The sequence below is a fragment of the Panthera tigris genome, chromosome B1, assembly GCF_018350195.1.
Source record: "Panthera tigris isolate Pti1 chromosome B1, P.tigris_Pti1_mat1.1, whole genome shotgun sequence".
Lineage (NCBI taxonomy): Eukaryota > Metazoa > Chordata > Mammalia > Carnivora > Felidae > Panthera > Panthera tigris.
This window is the reverse complement of record NC_056663.1, coordinates 141939525-141953185: the sequence shown is the minus strand read 5'-3', so window position 1 is coordinate 141953185 and position 13661 is coordinate 141939525. Positions and strand designations below refer to the sequence as shown.

Here is a 13661-nt window from a genome sequence, read left to right as displayed (position 1 = left end):
TTGTAAAAGAATATTATTGTTGGTTACATGCTGACTCAAGGAGACAGCAGAAGAAGGAAGAAAGAAATGGTTCTAAAGCCAGGTGTATTTAAGCTTTGAGGCATACCAGAATGTCAGAACATAAGGACAGGAATTTCAGTTTTCTCACTGATGTATCTTCAATGCTTAAAGTGCTCAGAATGTAACAGATACTTAATGAACATTTACTGAATGACTGAATTCCCAAGTAATCTAAAAAAAATCACACAAGATGGGGTGCCTAGGTGGCTCAGTTGGTTAAGAGTCCAACTCTTGATCTCAGCTCAGGTCATGATCTCACGTTTCATGGGATTGAGCCCCACATCGGACTCTGTGCTGATGGCGCAGAGCCTGCTTGGGATTCTGTCTCTTCCTCTCTCTTCCCCTTCCCAGCTTGTACTCTTTTGCTCTCTCTCAAAATAAACTTTAAAAAAATAGTAATAAAAAAATTAAAAATCACACAAGTACATAAAAGTAAAAACTGAAAACAAAGTATAATGGGAAGAGAACTACCTCAGGTTCAAATTATAACTCTACTACTTATTAAAGTCTTGAGTCCTGGGGCACCTGGGTGGCTCAGTCAGTTAAGCGTCCGATTTCAGCTCAGGTCATGAATCTCAAAGTCCGTGAGTTCGAGCCCTGCATCAGGCTCTGTGCTGACAGCTACAGCCTGGAGCCTGCTTTGGATTCTGTGTCTCCCTCTCTCTCTGACCCTCCCCCATTCATGCTCTGTCTCTCTCTGCCTCAAAAATAAATAAACATTAAAAAAAATTATAATTATAAAGTCTTGAGCAAAGGGACTATTACCTATTTCAAAGGATTAAATATGGTAACACACTCCAGATAACTAATTTCAATCTGCTAAATGACAAGTAAGTAACAATAAATGCAAAACATTTTTCATCAGCTTGTGACAAAGAATGACAGAAATAGGTTAGAATTAGAAGATGCATTTAGATTTCAAAAACCTACAAACAAAGGTTAACCTAAACCAACAAAGGAGGAACTCAGATATTTGCTATTCATTTACCTACACAGATCAAAATTTCTTGGCCACTGTTCTTTATCCCAAGCACAATGCAAGATACTAGGGATAAAAAGAGCTTATACAATAAGCTTTGGAAGTGCATAAACTGAATAATTATTTGTTAAAAAAAAAAACATTAATAGGATTATATGTTAGAAGCATATACATTTCTAAAAGAAAAGGCATATTGCTAATAGTAATTGAGTGGTAAGAAGCCTATCTCTCTAGAAGCATCCAACATTGGCATTATCTTAGTAGCTTACTTGAACCCCTTAAAAATATTCAAGAAAGAAAGAACAATTTTTGTGTACTAAAGATAATTTCAGCTTCCATAGCTAACTATATACCTAGAAATAAAGAAGGCTTATTGGTGTTAGCACTGGGCTATAGTGAAAGAGAACAAATGTATCTTCTTAAAGCTGTAACTCAGATAACAAAAGCTAACAAAAAGTTCATTCTTGTTTCAGAATGAAACAAGAAGTTTCTTAAATAAAAAATAGAGCATATCCTTTAATAGTATGTATTTCTCCCAGGCAGTGACAAGACACCACTATATGAGAGTAGTACACTTATTTCTAAGTCATCTATCTAGAGTGAAGAGAAAAATTATTACCTGATTGGTAGGCATTTTCGGCACATTCACCTTCCACATCTGGGCTTCCCTAGAGATTGCCTTTTCCAACAGGAAAGACAATCTCTGGTTTTCCAAAGGCCCTGGAAACTTCATGATATCCTTTGGATCTGCCTGCCTCCCAGCTTGATGTAGCTACCTATAAAATCAAATATAAAACAATGCTTTTTCTTTAATTATAGAGTACATGTAGCATTGTACAAATATGTTGTTCTTATTAAGCAATTCATAAAACAAAATAAAGAATGTTACAAGGCAGTATAGGATTTCATAGGTCTTTAAAATACATTAAAACGTTACAATAATTATGTTACCTAAACATATTCACTTTTAATATGAAACCCAGTAGTAAAGACAATAAAAACATGGACATATAATTGATAGAACCTATAGACTCTGAAGAAAATATATTATTACATCTCAAATTGTGCCAACAAATTTTAAGTCATTGGATTTTCATACTAGTAATTCTTAGAAGTAGTTATCTCAAATATTCCTCTTAAAAATCTAATCAGATAAAGGTTACTAACCTTTTCTTTCATTAAAAAAAAAATGAAATCCATAGCATTATATCCCACTCATACCCATATAATCAGTATGAAATCGCCTTTATTTGTGCTTCCAATACAGTGTCCGCTAACACAGAACTATTTATATTAGAATTAAATGAAGTTAAAATATAATTCCTCAGTCACAACTGCTCCATTTCAAATGCTCAATAGCCACATGTAGTTTGTGGATACTGCATCAGATAGTGCAGAAAAGGAACATCTGTATCACTGCAGAAAGTTCTACTAGAGAGTGATCATCTAGAAAACTCAACAATAAAGTGACAGGCACCCTAAAATAAGCAAGTCTAAAGAGCAACAGTCCAGATCAGTGCAGTGCAACTGAAAGTCCAGGAGAAAGGTCTTTAAGTTTTGTTTTTTTTTTTTAAATAATAGAATAAAAGAAAGAAAGAAAAGAAAAGAAAAAGAAACTAGAGACTGAGAGGTACAACCATGCTTAGAAAATTGGATTGAGGGGTGCCTACGTGGGCTCAGCTGGTTAAGTATCTGACTTGATTTCAGCTCAGGTCACTATCTCAAGGTTTGTGAGATCAAGCACAACCCCACCCCCCCCACCCCCACCCCCAGTGCTGACAGCACAGAGCCTACTTGGGATTCTCTCTCTCTCTGCCCTTCCCCCACTCACACTCTGTCCTTTTGTCTCTCTCAAAATAAAAAGAAAATTGGATTGAGAAGCTAAGGTGTGGCAAGACTCAACTAGATTTGATAAAAGCTAAGGAAATGAAAGGGTAATTAACATCAGAAAAAGATTATGCAAGAAGGCAAACGTAATAATATCGACATTTACATAACAATAATAATGAATATACTAAATAGGGATTTTATCAAACAGATAAAACTGCACTGAGAAGATGAGAGGTATTACAAGGTAAAATGAGAGCCACCCCTTTACATGTCACAGTAGGAAAACTATTATCTAAAACTGAAATATCAAAAAACAGTAGGGCAAGTTATTTGAAAATATCTTAAATAACAAGAGAAACAGATAAGTGCTCAGAGATTCACTCAAGAAAGTGAGAAAAGGGTGAGAAGTCCAGAAGCAGGAGACTGCAGTTCTTCATTATAAACCTTATATAACGATTTCATTTTTCAACTGTGTATATTATGTATGCACTTCAGATTTATGGGATTTAAAAAAAATTTAAATGTCTAGAATTGACATGAAAATTTGTTTTAAATAAAATTAAAAATTTTTTAAAACAAATAAACTTATTCAATTTCCATGCCACCCTTATCCTCAACTCCAGGTACTCTTTCTTTTCTGTAATTTAAATCCAAGTTAGTTTACAGCATAGTAATGGTTTTAAGAAAATTAAGTGACTCATCACTTACATATAACACCCAGTGCTCATCCCTAAAAGTGCCCTCGTTAATGTCCATCACCCATTTAGCCCATCCCCCCAATCAACTCCCCTCCAGCAACCCTCAGTTTATTCTCTGTAATTAGGAGTCTCTTGTGGTTTGCCTCCCTGTTTTTCTTACTTTTCCTTCCCTTCTCCTATTTTCATGTTTCACTTCTTAAATTCCACATAGGAGTGAAATCTTATTTGTCTTTCTCTTATTTTGCTTAGCATAATACACTCTAGTTCCATCCACACTGTTGCAAATGGCAAGATTCCATTTTTTTTTAACTGCCGAGAAATATTCTGTTGTATATATATACCACATCTTCTTTATCCATTCATTAGTTGATAGACATTTGGGCTCTTTCCATACTTTGTTGATAGTACTGCTATAAACATTGGGGTTCATGTGCCCCTTCAAATCAGCATTTTTGTATCCTTTGGATAAATACCTGGCAGTGCAATTGCTGGGTCACAGGGTAGTTTCTGTTTTTTGGGTATTTTTGAGAAACTATTTTCCAGAGTATCTGCACCACTATGCATTCCCACCAACAGTGCAAAAGTGTTCCCCTTTCTCTGCATCCTCGTCAACATGTTATTTCCAGAGTTGTTCATTTTAGCCATTTTGACAGGTGTGAGGTGGTATCTCATTGTGGTTTTGATTTGTATTTCCCTGATGATGAGTGAGGTTGAGCATCTTTCCATGGGTCCGTTAGTCATCTGGATGTCTTCTCTGAAAAAGTGTCTGTTCATGTCTTCTGCCCATTTCTTCACTAGATTTGTTTTTTGGGTGTTGAGTTTGATAAATTCTTCCTAGGTTTTGGATACTAACCCTTTATCCAATAGTCATTTGCAAATATCATCTCCCATTCTGTAGGCTGCCTCTTAGTTTTGTTGTTTTTTTCACTGTGCAGCTTTTTATCTTGATGAGGTCCCAATGGTTCATTTTTGCTTTTGTTTTCCTTGCCTCTGAGACATGTCTAGTAAGAAGTTGCCACAGAGAAGTCAAAGAGGTTATTACCTGTGTCCTCCTCTAGGATTTTGATGGTTTCTTGTCTTACATTTAGGCCTTTCATACATTTTGAGTTTATTTCGTGTACAGTGTAAGAAAGTGGTCATTCTTCTGCATGTTACTGTCCAGTTTTCCCAACAACACTTGCTGTCTTTTTTTTTCCATTGGATATTCTTTCCTGCATTGTCAAAGATTAGTTGGCCACACATTTGTGGTTCCATTTCTGGGTTCTGTATTCTGTTCCATTGATTCATGTGTCTGTTTTTGTGCCAGTACCAGGTTCTATCCCTTCCCACTATACCTCCTATGAAATAATAAACGATAGGATAATGAAATGATACCTACCAATATTATCTTTTTATCACTCATAGAACCCTGATAAAACTGGGACTCAACCAAAGGCTGGTTTCAATCCTTGGGGCAAAAAACAAAAACAACCAAGAAGCAAAACAAACAAACCCAAATCTAATCTTTCACAAGCCAATCCTTCAAATGTTTGAAAGCGGCTACCATGCCCACCAACTCATCTTTTTCATAGCTGTAAAACTGTTCAAGGTTTCCTCACATGACATGATTTTTGTTCTTCTAAATTAGCACCAGTTTAAGTATTGATACAGTCTAAGATCATTAGCTATTTTTTCGGAGTCTGCATCACACTATCAATTCAGATAGAATTTATGGTCAACTAAAACTCTTAAGACTTACTAAGGTATACTCAGGCAAATTCTCTTCACCTGCCCTACTCCATTGTGCGTGCAGTTTTGGTGCCATTTTTTTTGAAGGTAGAGGGGACCTTGTTCAGGACCATAAATATACTCTTTCTTTTTAAAAAAAGTCATCTTGAAGGAGAGTCACCTTATTAGATTCTAACTATTGTTACATTATGCTGAGGTGTTCTGAGATTCCAATTTTGTTGCCTTGGTAGTTTTCCCAGATTCTCTAAAATTAGATGAACAAACTCACTATAATTTCATCTGAAGCAGATATAAATATTAACCTTGGAAATGGAGTATAAGCTAGATGACCATCTGTTAAGAGATATTTAGAAAAAACACCTATATTAGTTGGAGATTAAACTTCATTGGTTCTAAGCCTTCTTCTTTACCATTTTAGTACATAATTAACTCTTGTCGAAAGTTACCTGTTTCATTCCATTAGCTATACCCAACAGGGTGGCTCACCAGGATCCCCCAACTTTCTCAACATTCTCCAATGGCTAGCTGCCCCTGTGATTACTCTTCCCTCAAAATGTTTGCTTTGAAAATTACTTTTAAATCGGATGAATAGGGGACAGAGATGCACGCACAGCATCAAATCATATAAAGAGTAACATCAGATTCAAGAGATTCCTGTTCTTCAATCTTCTACAGTTAAGATTCTAAGTAAGACTTTCAAATATTTAGATGCTTTAACAATTGTTTTTAAAACAAAGGAATCTGGGTCAAAGAAGAAATCATGAGGGAAATTAGAAAATACTTCAAGATGAATGAAAAAGAAAACCTAATATGCCAAAACTTATAGGGTGCAAGTGGAGCAAACTATACCAAAAGCAAATCAGAAAAAATATGAGCAGAAATTAATGAAGGAATAGAGAAATAGAGAAAAATCAATGAAACCAAAAGTTGGTTCTTTGAAAAGATCAACAAAATTGGCAAACCTTTAGCTACACCAACCAAGAAAAAACAGAAAGGTTAAAGTACTAAAATCAGGAATAAAGAGAAGACATTACCACCTATGCTGTAGAAATAAAAGGTATTATAAAGAAATTTTATGAATTGTTTGCAAATAAATTGGACAATTTGCATGAAATGGACAAGCACCTAGAACCACAGATTATCAAAACGGACTTCAAAAGAAACAGAAAAAGCTGAACAGCCATACAAGAAACTGATTCAGTAAACAAACAATTGTCAAAGAAAAGCCTATGCCCAAGTGGCTTCACTAGTGAATTCTACCAAATATCTGCAGAAAAATTTTAAAAATTCTTCACAAACTCCTCCAAAAAATAAAGAGCATTTCTCAACTTACTTTATGAGGCCAGTGAAGCAAAAACAATAGCACTAGAAAACTACTGATGAACATCTATTCTTCTTTTAATTTTTAATTTTTATTTATTTTTGAGAGAGAGAGACAGGCAGAGAGCAAGCAGGGGAGGGGCACAGAGAGAGAGAGACACAGAATTCGAAGCAGGCTCCAGGCTCTGAGCTATCAGCACAGAGCCCAATGCAGGGCTCGAACCCATGAACCATGAGATCATGACCTGAGTCGAAGTCAGACGTCTAACCGACTGAGCCATCCAGGTGCCCCATGAACATCTCTTCTAAATGCAGATGTGGAATTCCTTAACAAAATACTAGCAAAAAAAAAAAAAAAAAAAAAAAAAAAAGATTATACACCATAATCAAGTGGGATTTAGCCTAGGACTGCAAAGTTGCTTTAACATTCAGGAAATCAATTTATGTAATACACCACATGAAAATGAGTAAATAAAGGAACCATTCTTTGTTCACACTAGGGGAATGTAACAAAAAATAAAGAGTTAAAACTTCCTTTATCTTTCAAAAATAAGACATAAATAATCCAAGTGAAAGAAAAAAGCACGGAGGACACTTGCAGAAATATTCCAGATCAGAGGCTACAGAAAAATGGAAGTTCAGTATCTGACCGTAGACTCAATCCTGTGGTGGGAAGATAAACTGCTAAAAGTCATTACTGGGTCAACTGACATAATGGGAACAGACAAATTAAAGTAGATGTTATCAATGTTAAGGTCACCTGGGTGGCTCAGTCGGGTTGAGCTCAGGTCATGATCTCACGGTTGGGAGTTTGAGCCCCATGCCAGGCTCTGTGCTGATAGCTCAGAGCCTAGACCCTATTTGGATTCTGTCTCTCTGCCCCTCATGCTCTCTCCTCTCAAAAAGTAAACATTTTAAAAAGATTTTTAAAAAATGTTATCAATGTTAAACTTACTAATGATAACTTTACTGCGATTCTATAAGAGAATATTCCTATTTTTTGGGAAATACATAGTAAAATACTTAGGAGTAAAGGGCCATAATGCATGCAACATATATATGCGACAAAGAAAGAGAGGATAAATGATAAAACAAGTGGGGTGATATATTAATGACAGATGAATCTAGGAATAGGGTTTCTTTTTGAAATTACTCTCAAGTTAACAATGTTGGAAAACCTCCCCCCCCCCCACAACAGAAGACAAGTTATGGAAGTATTTATATTACCAGGACACCTTTTAGGTTCCTTTTTTAAGATTCTAGTAAGACAAATAATGGTACAGTGAAGAAAACATTAACTTGAGTTTTGTTTCTCTGATAATGTACAAGTTTGTTTTCTGATGTGTAAAATAGATTAAGTTAGATGAATAATGAAACCTGCTGAAGAATAAAATACAGGGGCGCCTGGATGGCTTAGGTTGTTGAGCATCCAACTTCGGCTCAGGTCATGATCTCACTGCTCATGGGTTCAAGCCCCATGTCCCGTCGGTGCTGACAGCTCAGAGCCTGGATGGAGCCTGCTTCGGATTCTGTGTCTCCCTCTCTCCCTGCCCCTCACTTAACGTGCTCTCCTTCTCAAAAATAAACATTAAAAAAATTTTTTTTAAAAAGAATAAAATACAAACACTTAAAATATAATTTTACTGTTTGAAATACTAGAACTTTATGGTTATGTATATCTTATTATTTTATGCCATTAGTTACATCCAAAACTTTGAGTGCTCAGACAGCTAGAAGTCTCTAGGAACTAAGAAACAAAAAGACTGTTTTGGTTGGCATATTCCATACACTTCTAACTTTACAGTAGTTTCACATTTCTCTTGCCATTCTTTCAACTACCACTGCTGCTTCTTTCTCCATGTTTATCAAATAACTTAATGTATGAGTGAATAGTTTATAAAATGCCTACTGTACAGCATAAACTAGATTACAAATCTACATACAGAGCCCCCTGCTCTTCTAAGAAAACGTGCTGCACAGGGCTGGATAAACAACAGAAACTTTATTAACACAGAATTCTTATCTTTATTATCACCATAACACCGACTCCATTAAAATAATTCTGTACTGATGCTGACTTCTGGAACTAAGTTCCTATTCTAAAAAGAGGGATTTTAATGTGACCATCTTGACTTTATGTTCCTAACCTAATAAAGAACTGCAGGTACTTGTAATTCCAAAACAGCCTGCTGTTTGCTTCCCTAGCTCCATGCCTTTCCACACACTGTTCTTTCAACCTGAAATGTCCTTCTCTAGCTGGCACCTCCCTTTCTACGGAGCTGTCATTTGCACAGGTCTGTAAATAGTACCCTGCCTTCTCACATCTGTACTTGGACATAATCCTACTTTTGAATTTATCTGCTGTGTTATAGACCTGTCTCTCCTACTAACCCTGAGTTCTTTGATAGCAAACACTCCAGAGTTTAGCACTATGCCTAATAAATAGCTTATGCTTAAGTTCTGAGTAAGAAAAAGCAATCAGTGCTTACGACTCAGCCAGGTATTGTTCAAAGTATTTATTACACCATATGAACTCATTTAATCCTTATACAACCTAACAAAGTTGGTATTACTATTAAACCCATTTTTAAAGATGAAGAAAGGTACAGAAAGGTACCTTTCGTTTTTAAAGTATTTTACAATCGGAATAAAACGTGTACACGCTCTCAGCTTCCAATCTTCACCAAAAAACATCGTAGAGCTCCATTCTAACCTACTGGGAGTCACACTGTCGCTTAAACCCAGTTATCGGTCGCTGCAAATCATCGCTACCGTGCCTTCCCCACACATGCTGATTCTAACTAGTCTGCTCTACATCAGTAGTAAGAAATTTATCCCAGTCCAGAAGTTCAGAATCTCCCATCCTTCTGGTTCCAAATCTGCAAATCTAAACCCTGTTCATTCTTCACCTATTTGTCCACTACCTTCTATCTCATCTACCACAAATCACGTGGAAAAAGCAGAAGCAGGTAATCCTATCGTTAATGTTTTCAACAAATGCATTTTTCGGTAAAGAAGAGTCTACAACATAGGCTGTTCGGGTTTGAATTCTGGCCATCCGGCTCTAGCTCTGTCACCTACAGGGTAGATTACTTCATCCTGTGGACCCTCAGTTTTCCTCTTGGATAAACTAAGGCTCCCGAACTACCTGCCTCACCACGAGTCCTTTTGAGGCTTCAGTGAGTCGCAAACTGCTTTGAACAATGCCGTCAGATAAAAAGGTTCAACAAGTGTTATTTATTAACATCATACCCTGCTCCTCAAACGCTGAGGCGCTCTCCACTGAGAGAATAAAAAAGCTGAAGACTTGAGCTTGACATTCAGAGGCTTTCAGTGACTCCATTCTACCTCCCCAGGAACACCTTCCACTACTTTGCTACCCAACTCTCAACCCTTGCCCAAATGACCTGCAAAGGAACCTCGAGCTCAAGAGGGGGCCGTTCTGTCCTCTTTTCAAAATTTCGGGTACTTCAACCCCGCCTTTCTAGCTCACCTCCTTTCCAATTTCCCCCACCCACTCACACCCGGGGTAACATTCCCCTCCCGCGAGTGCCCGCAGTACTGGCCGTTCAACGGATCGTTTGGCATTCATTCCGCTTTGCAATGTCAATTATCTTCCTTTGGCTCCCGCAGTAGCGTTGAAGTCTAAGGGTGGGGGTGTGTCTCCTTCTTTGTGTGTTACACAGGCTCGAGGTGCCCAGTGCACCAAAGTAGACAATTTGCTGCTGCTACAAAAAAGTTCCTCGCTGACAAAAAACTAGCCCGAAAGGGAACACAGCAGTGCCGTTTACAAACTGGGCAGGTGCTGAACCGTTCTGGCGTGGAGAGGGCGGAGTGGGGGGTGGTCGCGAAGGTTTCCTTTGGAGGGGGAGGCGGGGGCCGGGCCTCAGCCGGGGAGCGCGGCTCCCGGAGCTTCCCTTCGAGTGGCACTGGGTGGAGGGGCAATGGGGGCGCGGGGGGCGGGGCGCGAGCGCGGGGCGCGGAGACGCGAGTCCCCCCCCCCCCGCCCCCTCACCTTCTCCTCCTCTTCCTCCTCCTCCTCCTCCTCCTCCTCCCCGGCGGAGCTGTAGGCCTCACAGTGGTGACGCGGGGTCATCCGGGGGCCCGTTACCACCCCATTTTCCTCAGCGCGCGTCGGCGGGGCGCGCGGGACGAGGACCGGACCGACTGAGGAGGGAGAAGAGGGGGAACCGGGCCGGGGGAGCGCGGGCGCTGGCGATCGAGCGGGACGCACGGCTGTGGCCGGTGGGTCAGCGAATTAGTTCCATGACTTCCCCGGACCTGAGGCTGCCGCGGCCACCGCCGGTCCCACTCCTCCAACCGCCGCCGCTAGTGCCCGGGTGGGGAGGGGGTTCCCTCTCGCCATAGGGCGGCGGGGGCCGGGGAGAGGCGGGGGGTGAGACCGGCTCTGCCCCTGCCCGGGGGAAGCGCCTCCGAGGGGAAATGGTGAAAAGGGGGGAAGGGGAGAAAAAGGAAAAAAAAGGGGAAGGGGGGGAAAATAAGAAAAAGCGAGACAGAAGCGCTGCCGCGTCCGCTCGCGGGGAAGGCTGGGGAGGGAGGGGAGGGAAGGAAGAAGTGCCGGTTCCTCGGCTCCGCCCTCGCGGACCGATTCCTATTCTTGCTCACTCCCTGTAAACAAGGCTGAACTGGTCTCGTGCCCTGTCGTTTTTCCTCTCCGCCGCCTTCCTCGTGCTACGAACGTACAGAGGAGCCCGGCAAAAAAAAGCTGAGCTGTTGGAGACGGGAGGGAGAAGGCTTTAGCACTGGGGTGGAAGAAAGGAAGACGTTTTCTGTATGCCAAGGGAGGTCAAAAGTGCACGGACTCATTTTCCTTGGAGAAGCGGAAGGGCACATCATCAGCTTCACGGTGACGTAAGAGCTCTCCACTCGCTGGCAGAGGCGTGCGGTGGCCGGAGAGTGCGCTGCGCATGCGCCCCGGGGAAGAAAGAAGCGGCTGAGAGCTCCGCTTGGGGGGTGGGGTTTTGTCTGGATGCTCTCCTGGACGACCCCAGAGCTACCTGATTTTATCCAACCTAATAGGTCTCTAGAGCTTGTAAGAAGGGTTTATTGGGAAGGGGCTGGTACTCTGTTGTGTAAAGATCTTGCATTCTTTGTTGACCTCGCAAAAAAGTGTCTGATAATTACGTATAAGTAGAATTGCGGTTTTTCTCTGTGGCGCATAGTGGATGGAGGTAGATTCTCAAGGGCTTTAGAAATCTGGCAGTTCGGAGGTTCATATACATAAGCACCTTCTTGGGTGCTAAGTCGTCTTTTACAACCGTAAATTATACTCCTGATGGTGGGGAACCTTCTTGGTAATGCGCCAAGGGAATTCTATACACTTAACCAACACATCTGAGTATTTGAGTAGGTTTTATTACCAGGTCTTTAATGAGTGTGTGGGGACATATAAATGTGTTTTATTTGAGGTTCTTTCATTCACCTATGATAATTTTGGGCTCATCTTTTAGTTGCTGCAATTATAGAAAGAATATGTGAAATTACAGAAAGGAAAAAAAGCCCTCAAAGTCAACTATTTACAGGAGTAGCTCCTATTTTTTATAGGCCTATTTTACCAGTCATTGACAAAAATTATACTGAGCATATTCAGCACTTAGACTCAGTGCTAAGGTCTAGCAAACTGGAAGTAACCAAGACAGAAATAGCTCCTGCCTTCATGGAGTGTACAATCCAAACAGGATAAACATTAATCTGATTATCACTATCTAAAATTACTCAGTACATTTTTACCCAAAGATTACAAAACACTAATTTGAAGGGATATATGCACCCATGTGTTTATTGCAGCATTATTTATGATAGCCAAACTATGGAAGCAGCCCACCTGTCCATTGATAGGTGAGTGGGTAAAGAAGATATAGTGTATACACACACACACACACACACACACACACACACACAATGGAGTATTATGCAGCCATAAAAAATGAACTTGCCATTTACAACAACATAGTTGGATTTATGGAGTATAATGCTAAGTGAAATAAGCTAATCAGAGAAAGACATATATCCCTTGTGTGGTATTTAAGATACTAAACAGCTAACAAAAAAAGACAAACAAAAAACAGACTCAGCTATAAGAACAAACAAATGAATTACCAGAGGGAGGTGGGGGGGGGGGATGGGGGAAATAGGTGAAGGGGATTAATAGTACACTTAACTGGTGAGCACTGAGTAATACATAGAACTGTTGAATATATTATACACCAGAAACTGATATAACACTGTATGTTAACTACACTGGAATAAAATAAAATGAAATGAAGAATAAAATTACCCAGTATATTGAGTTGTATACATGTAGATGTATTCCCACCCTAAAATACAAGATCTAGGATGACAGGGATCTTGCATATTTTGTTTCACCCTGTGTCCCTGTCCCTTTAATAACCTCTCAATATTTGATTACTAAAAAATTACCAGATTCAAAAGTATTAAGATGGAAAATTGCAGACTGCAATGGAAACACTTAACCTTAGCCTAGTTAGGGATATCAGAGAAGGTTTCTCTGAGGAAGTGACATTTAAGATGAGACTTGAAACCACTAGGCAAAGAAGTGGGGAAAAAGTGATACAGGCAGATGAAACAACATGTACAAAGGGTCTGAAGCTGAGATGTTCTAAAAATCTCTGAAAGGTAGTATATATAGCTGTCTTGAGAATTGAGGGGGAGAGAACCGAGGACCACAGGTCCATAGGACAGAGCAGAGAATGGGAAGCCCAGGAAGGATTTTAAGTGAGTTGTATCCTGCTTTTTTTTTTCACTTCATGTGGCCTTTTCCCATATTACTATGTGGTTTTCCTTCTACATGGGAAACATTTTTCTGCAGAATACTTTTGAGAGTGTAACACTTCTGCATAATACCTTTGGGAGCACAGCATAATTACATTGTTGGACCATGATTTTCATTCCTGTAAGAATCATGATAAATTTTACTTCTAGATATGTAGCCAGGAAAAATGAGAACATGCCCAAGCAAAAACTTGTTCATGGGGAGCACCTGGCAGGCTCAGTCAGTAGGGCAT

At 39.7% G+C, this 13661-nt stretch overlaps 1 protein-coding gene across 1 annotated transcript in view; it reads right to left on the bottom strand.

Annotated features, from left to right (window-relative positions):
* The window catches only part of CCNI (cyclin I), a 35910-nt gene extending 24721 nt beyond the window's left edge, over window positions 1–11189 (bottom strand). Inside the window, exons 1-2 of the mRNA XM_042984342.1 lie at window positions 10631–11189; window positions 1659–1815 (exon numbers count right to left, since the gene is read on the bottom strand). Of these exons, the coding sequence (XP_042840276.1) occupies window positions 1659–1772 (114 nt within the window). The 5' untranslated portion in view covers window positions 1773–1815; window positions 10631–11189. The remainder of the gene's footprint in view (window positions 1–1658; window positions 1816–10630) is intronic.
* Between the last annotated feature and the right edge of the window lie 2472 nt (window positions 11190–13661).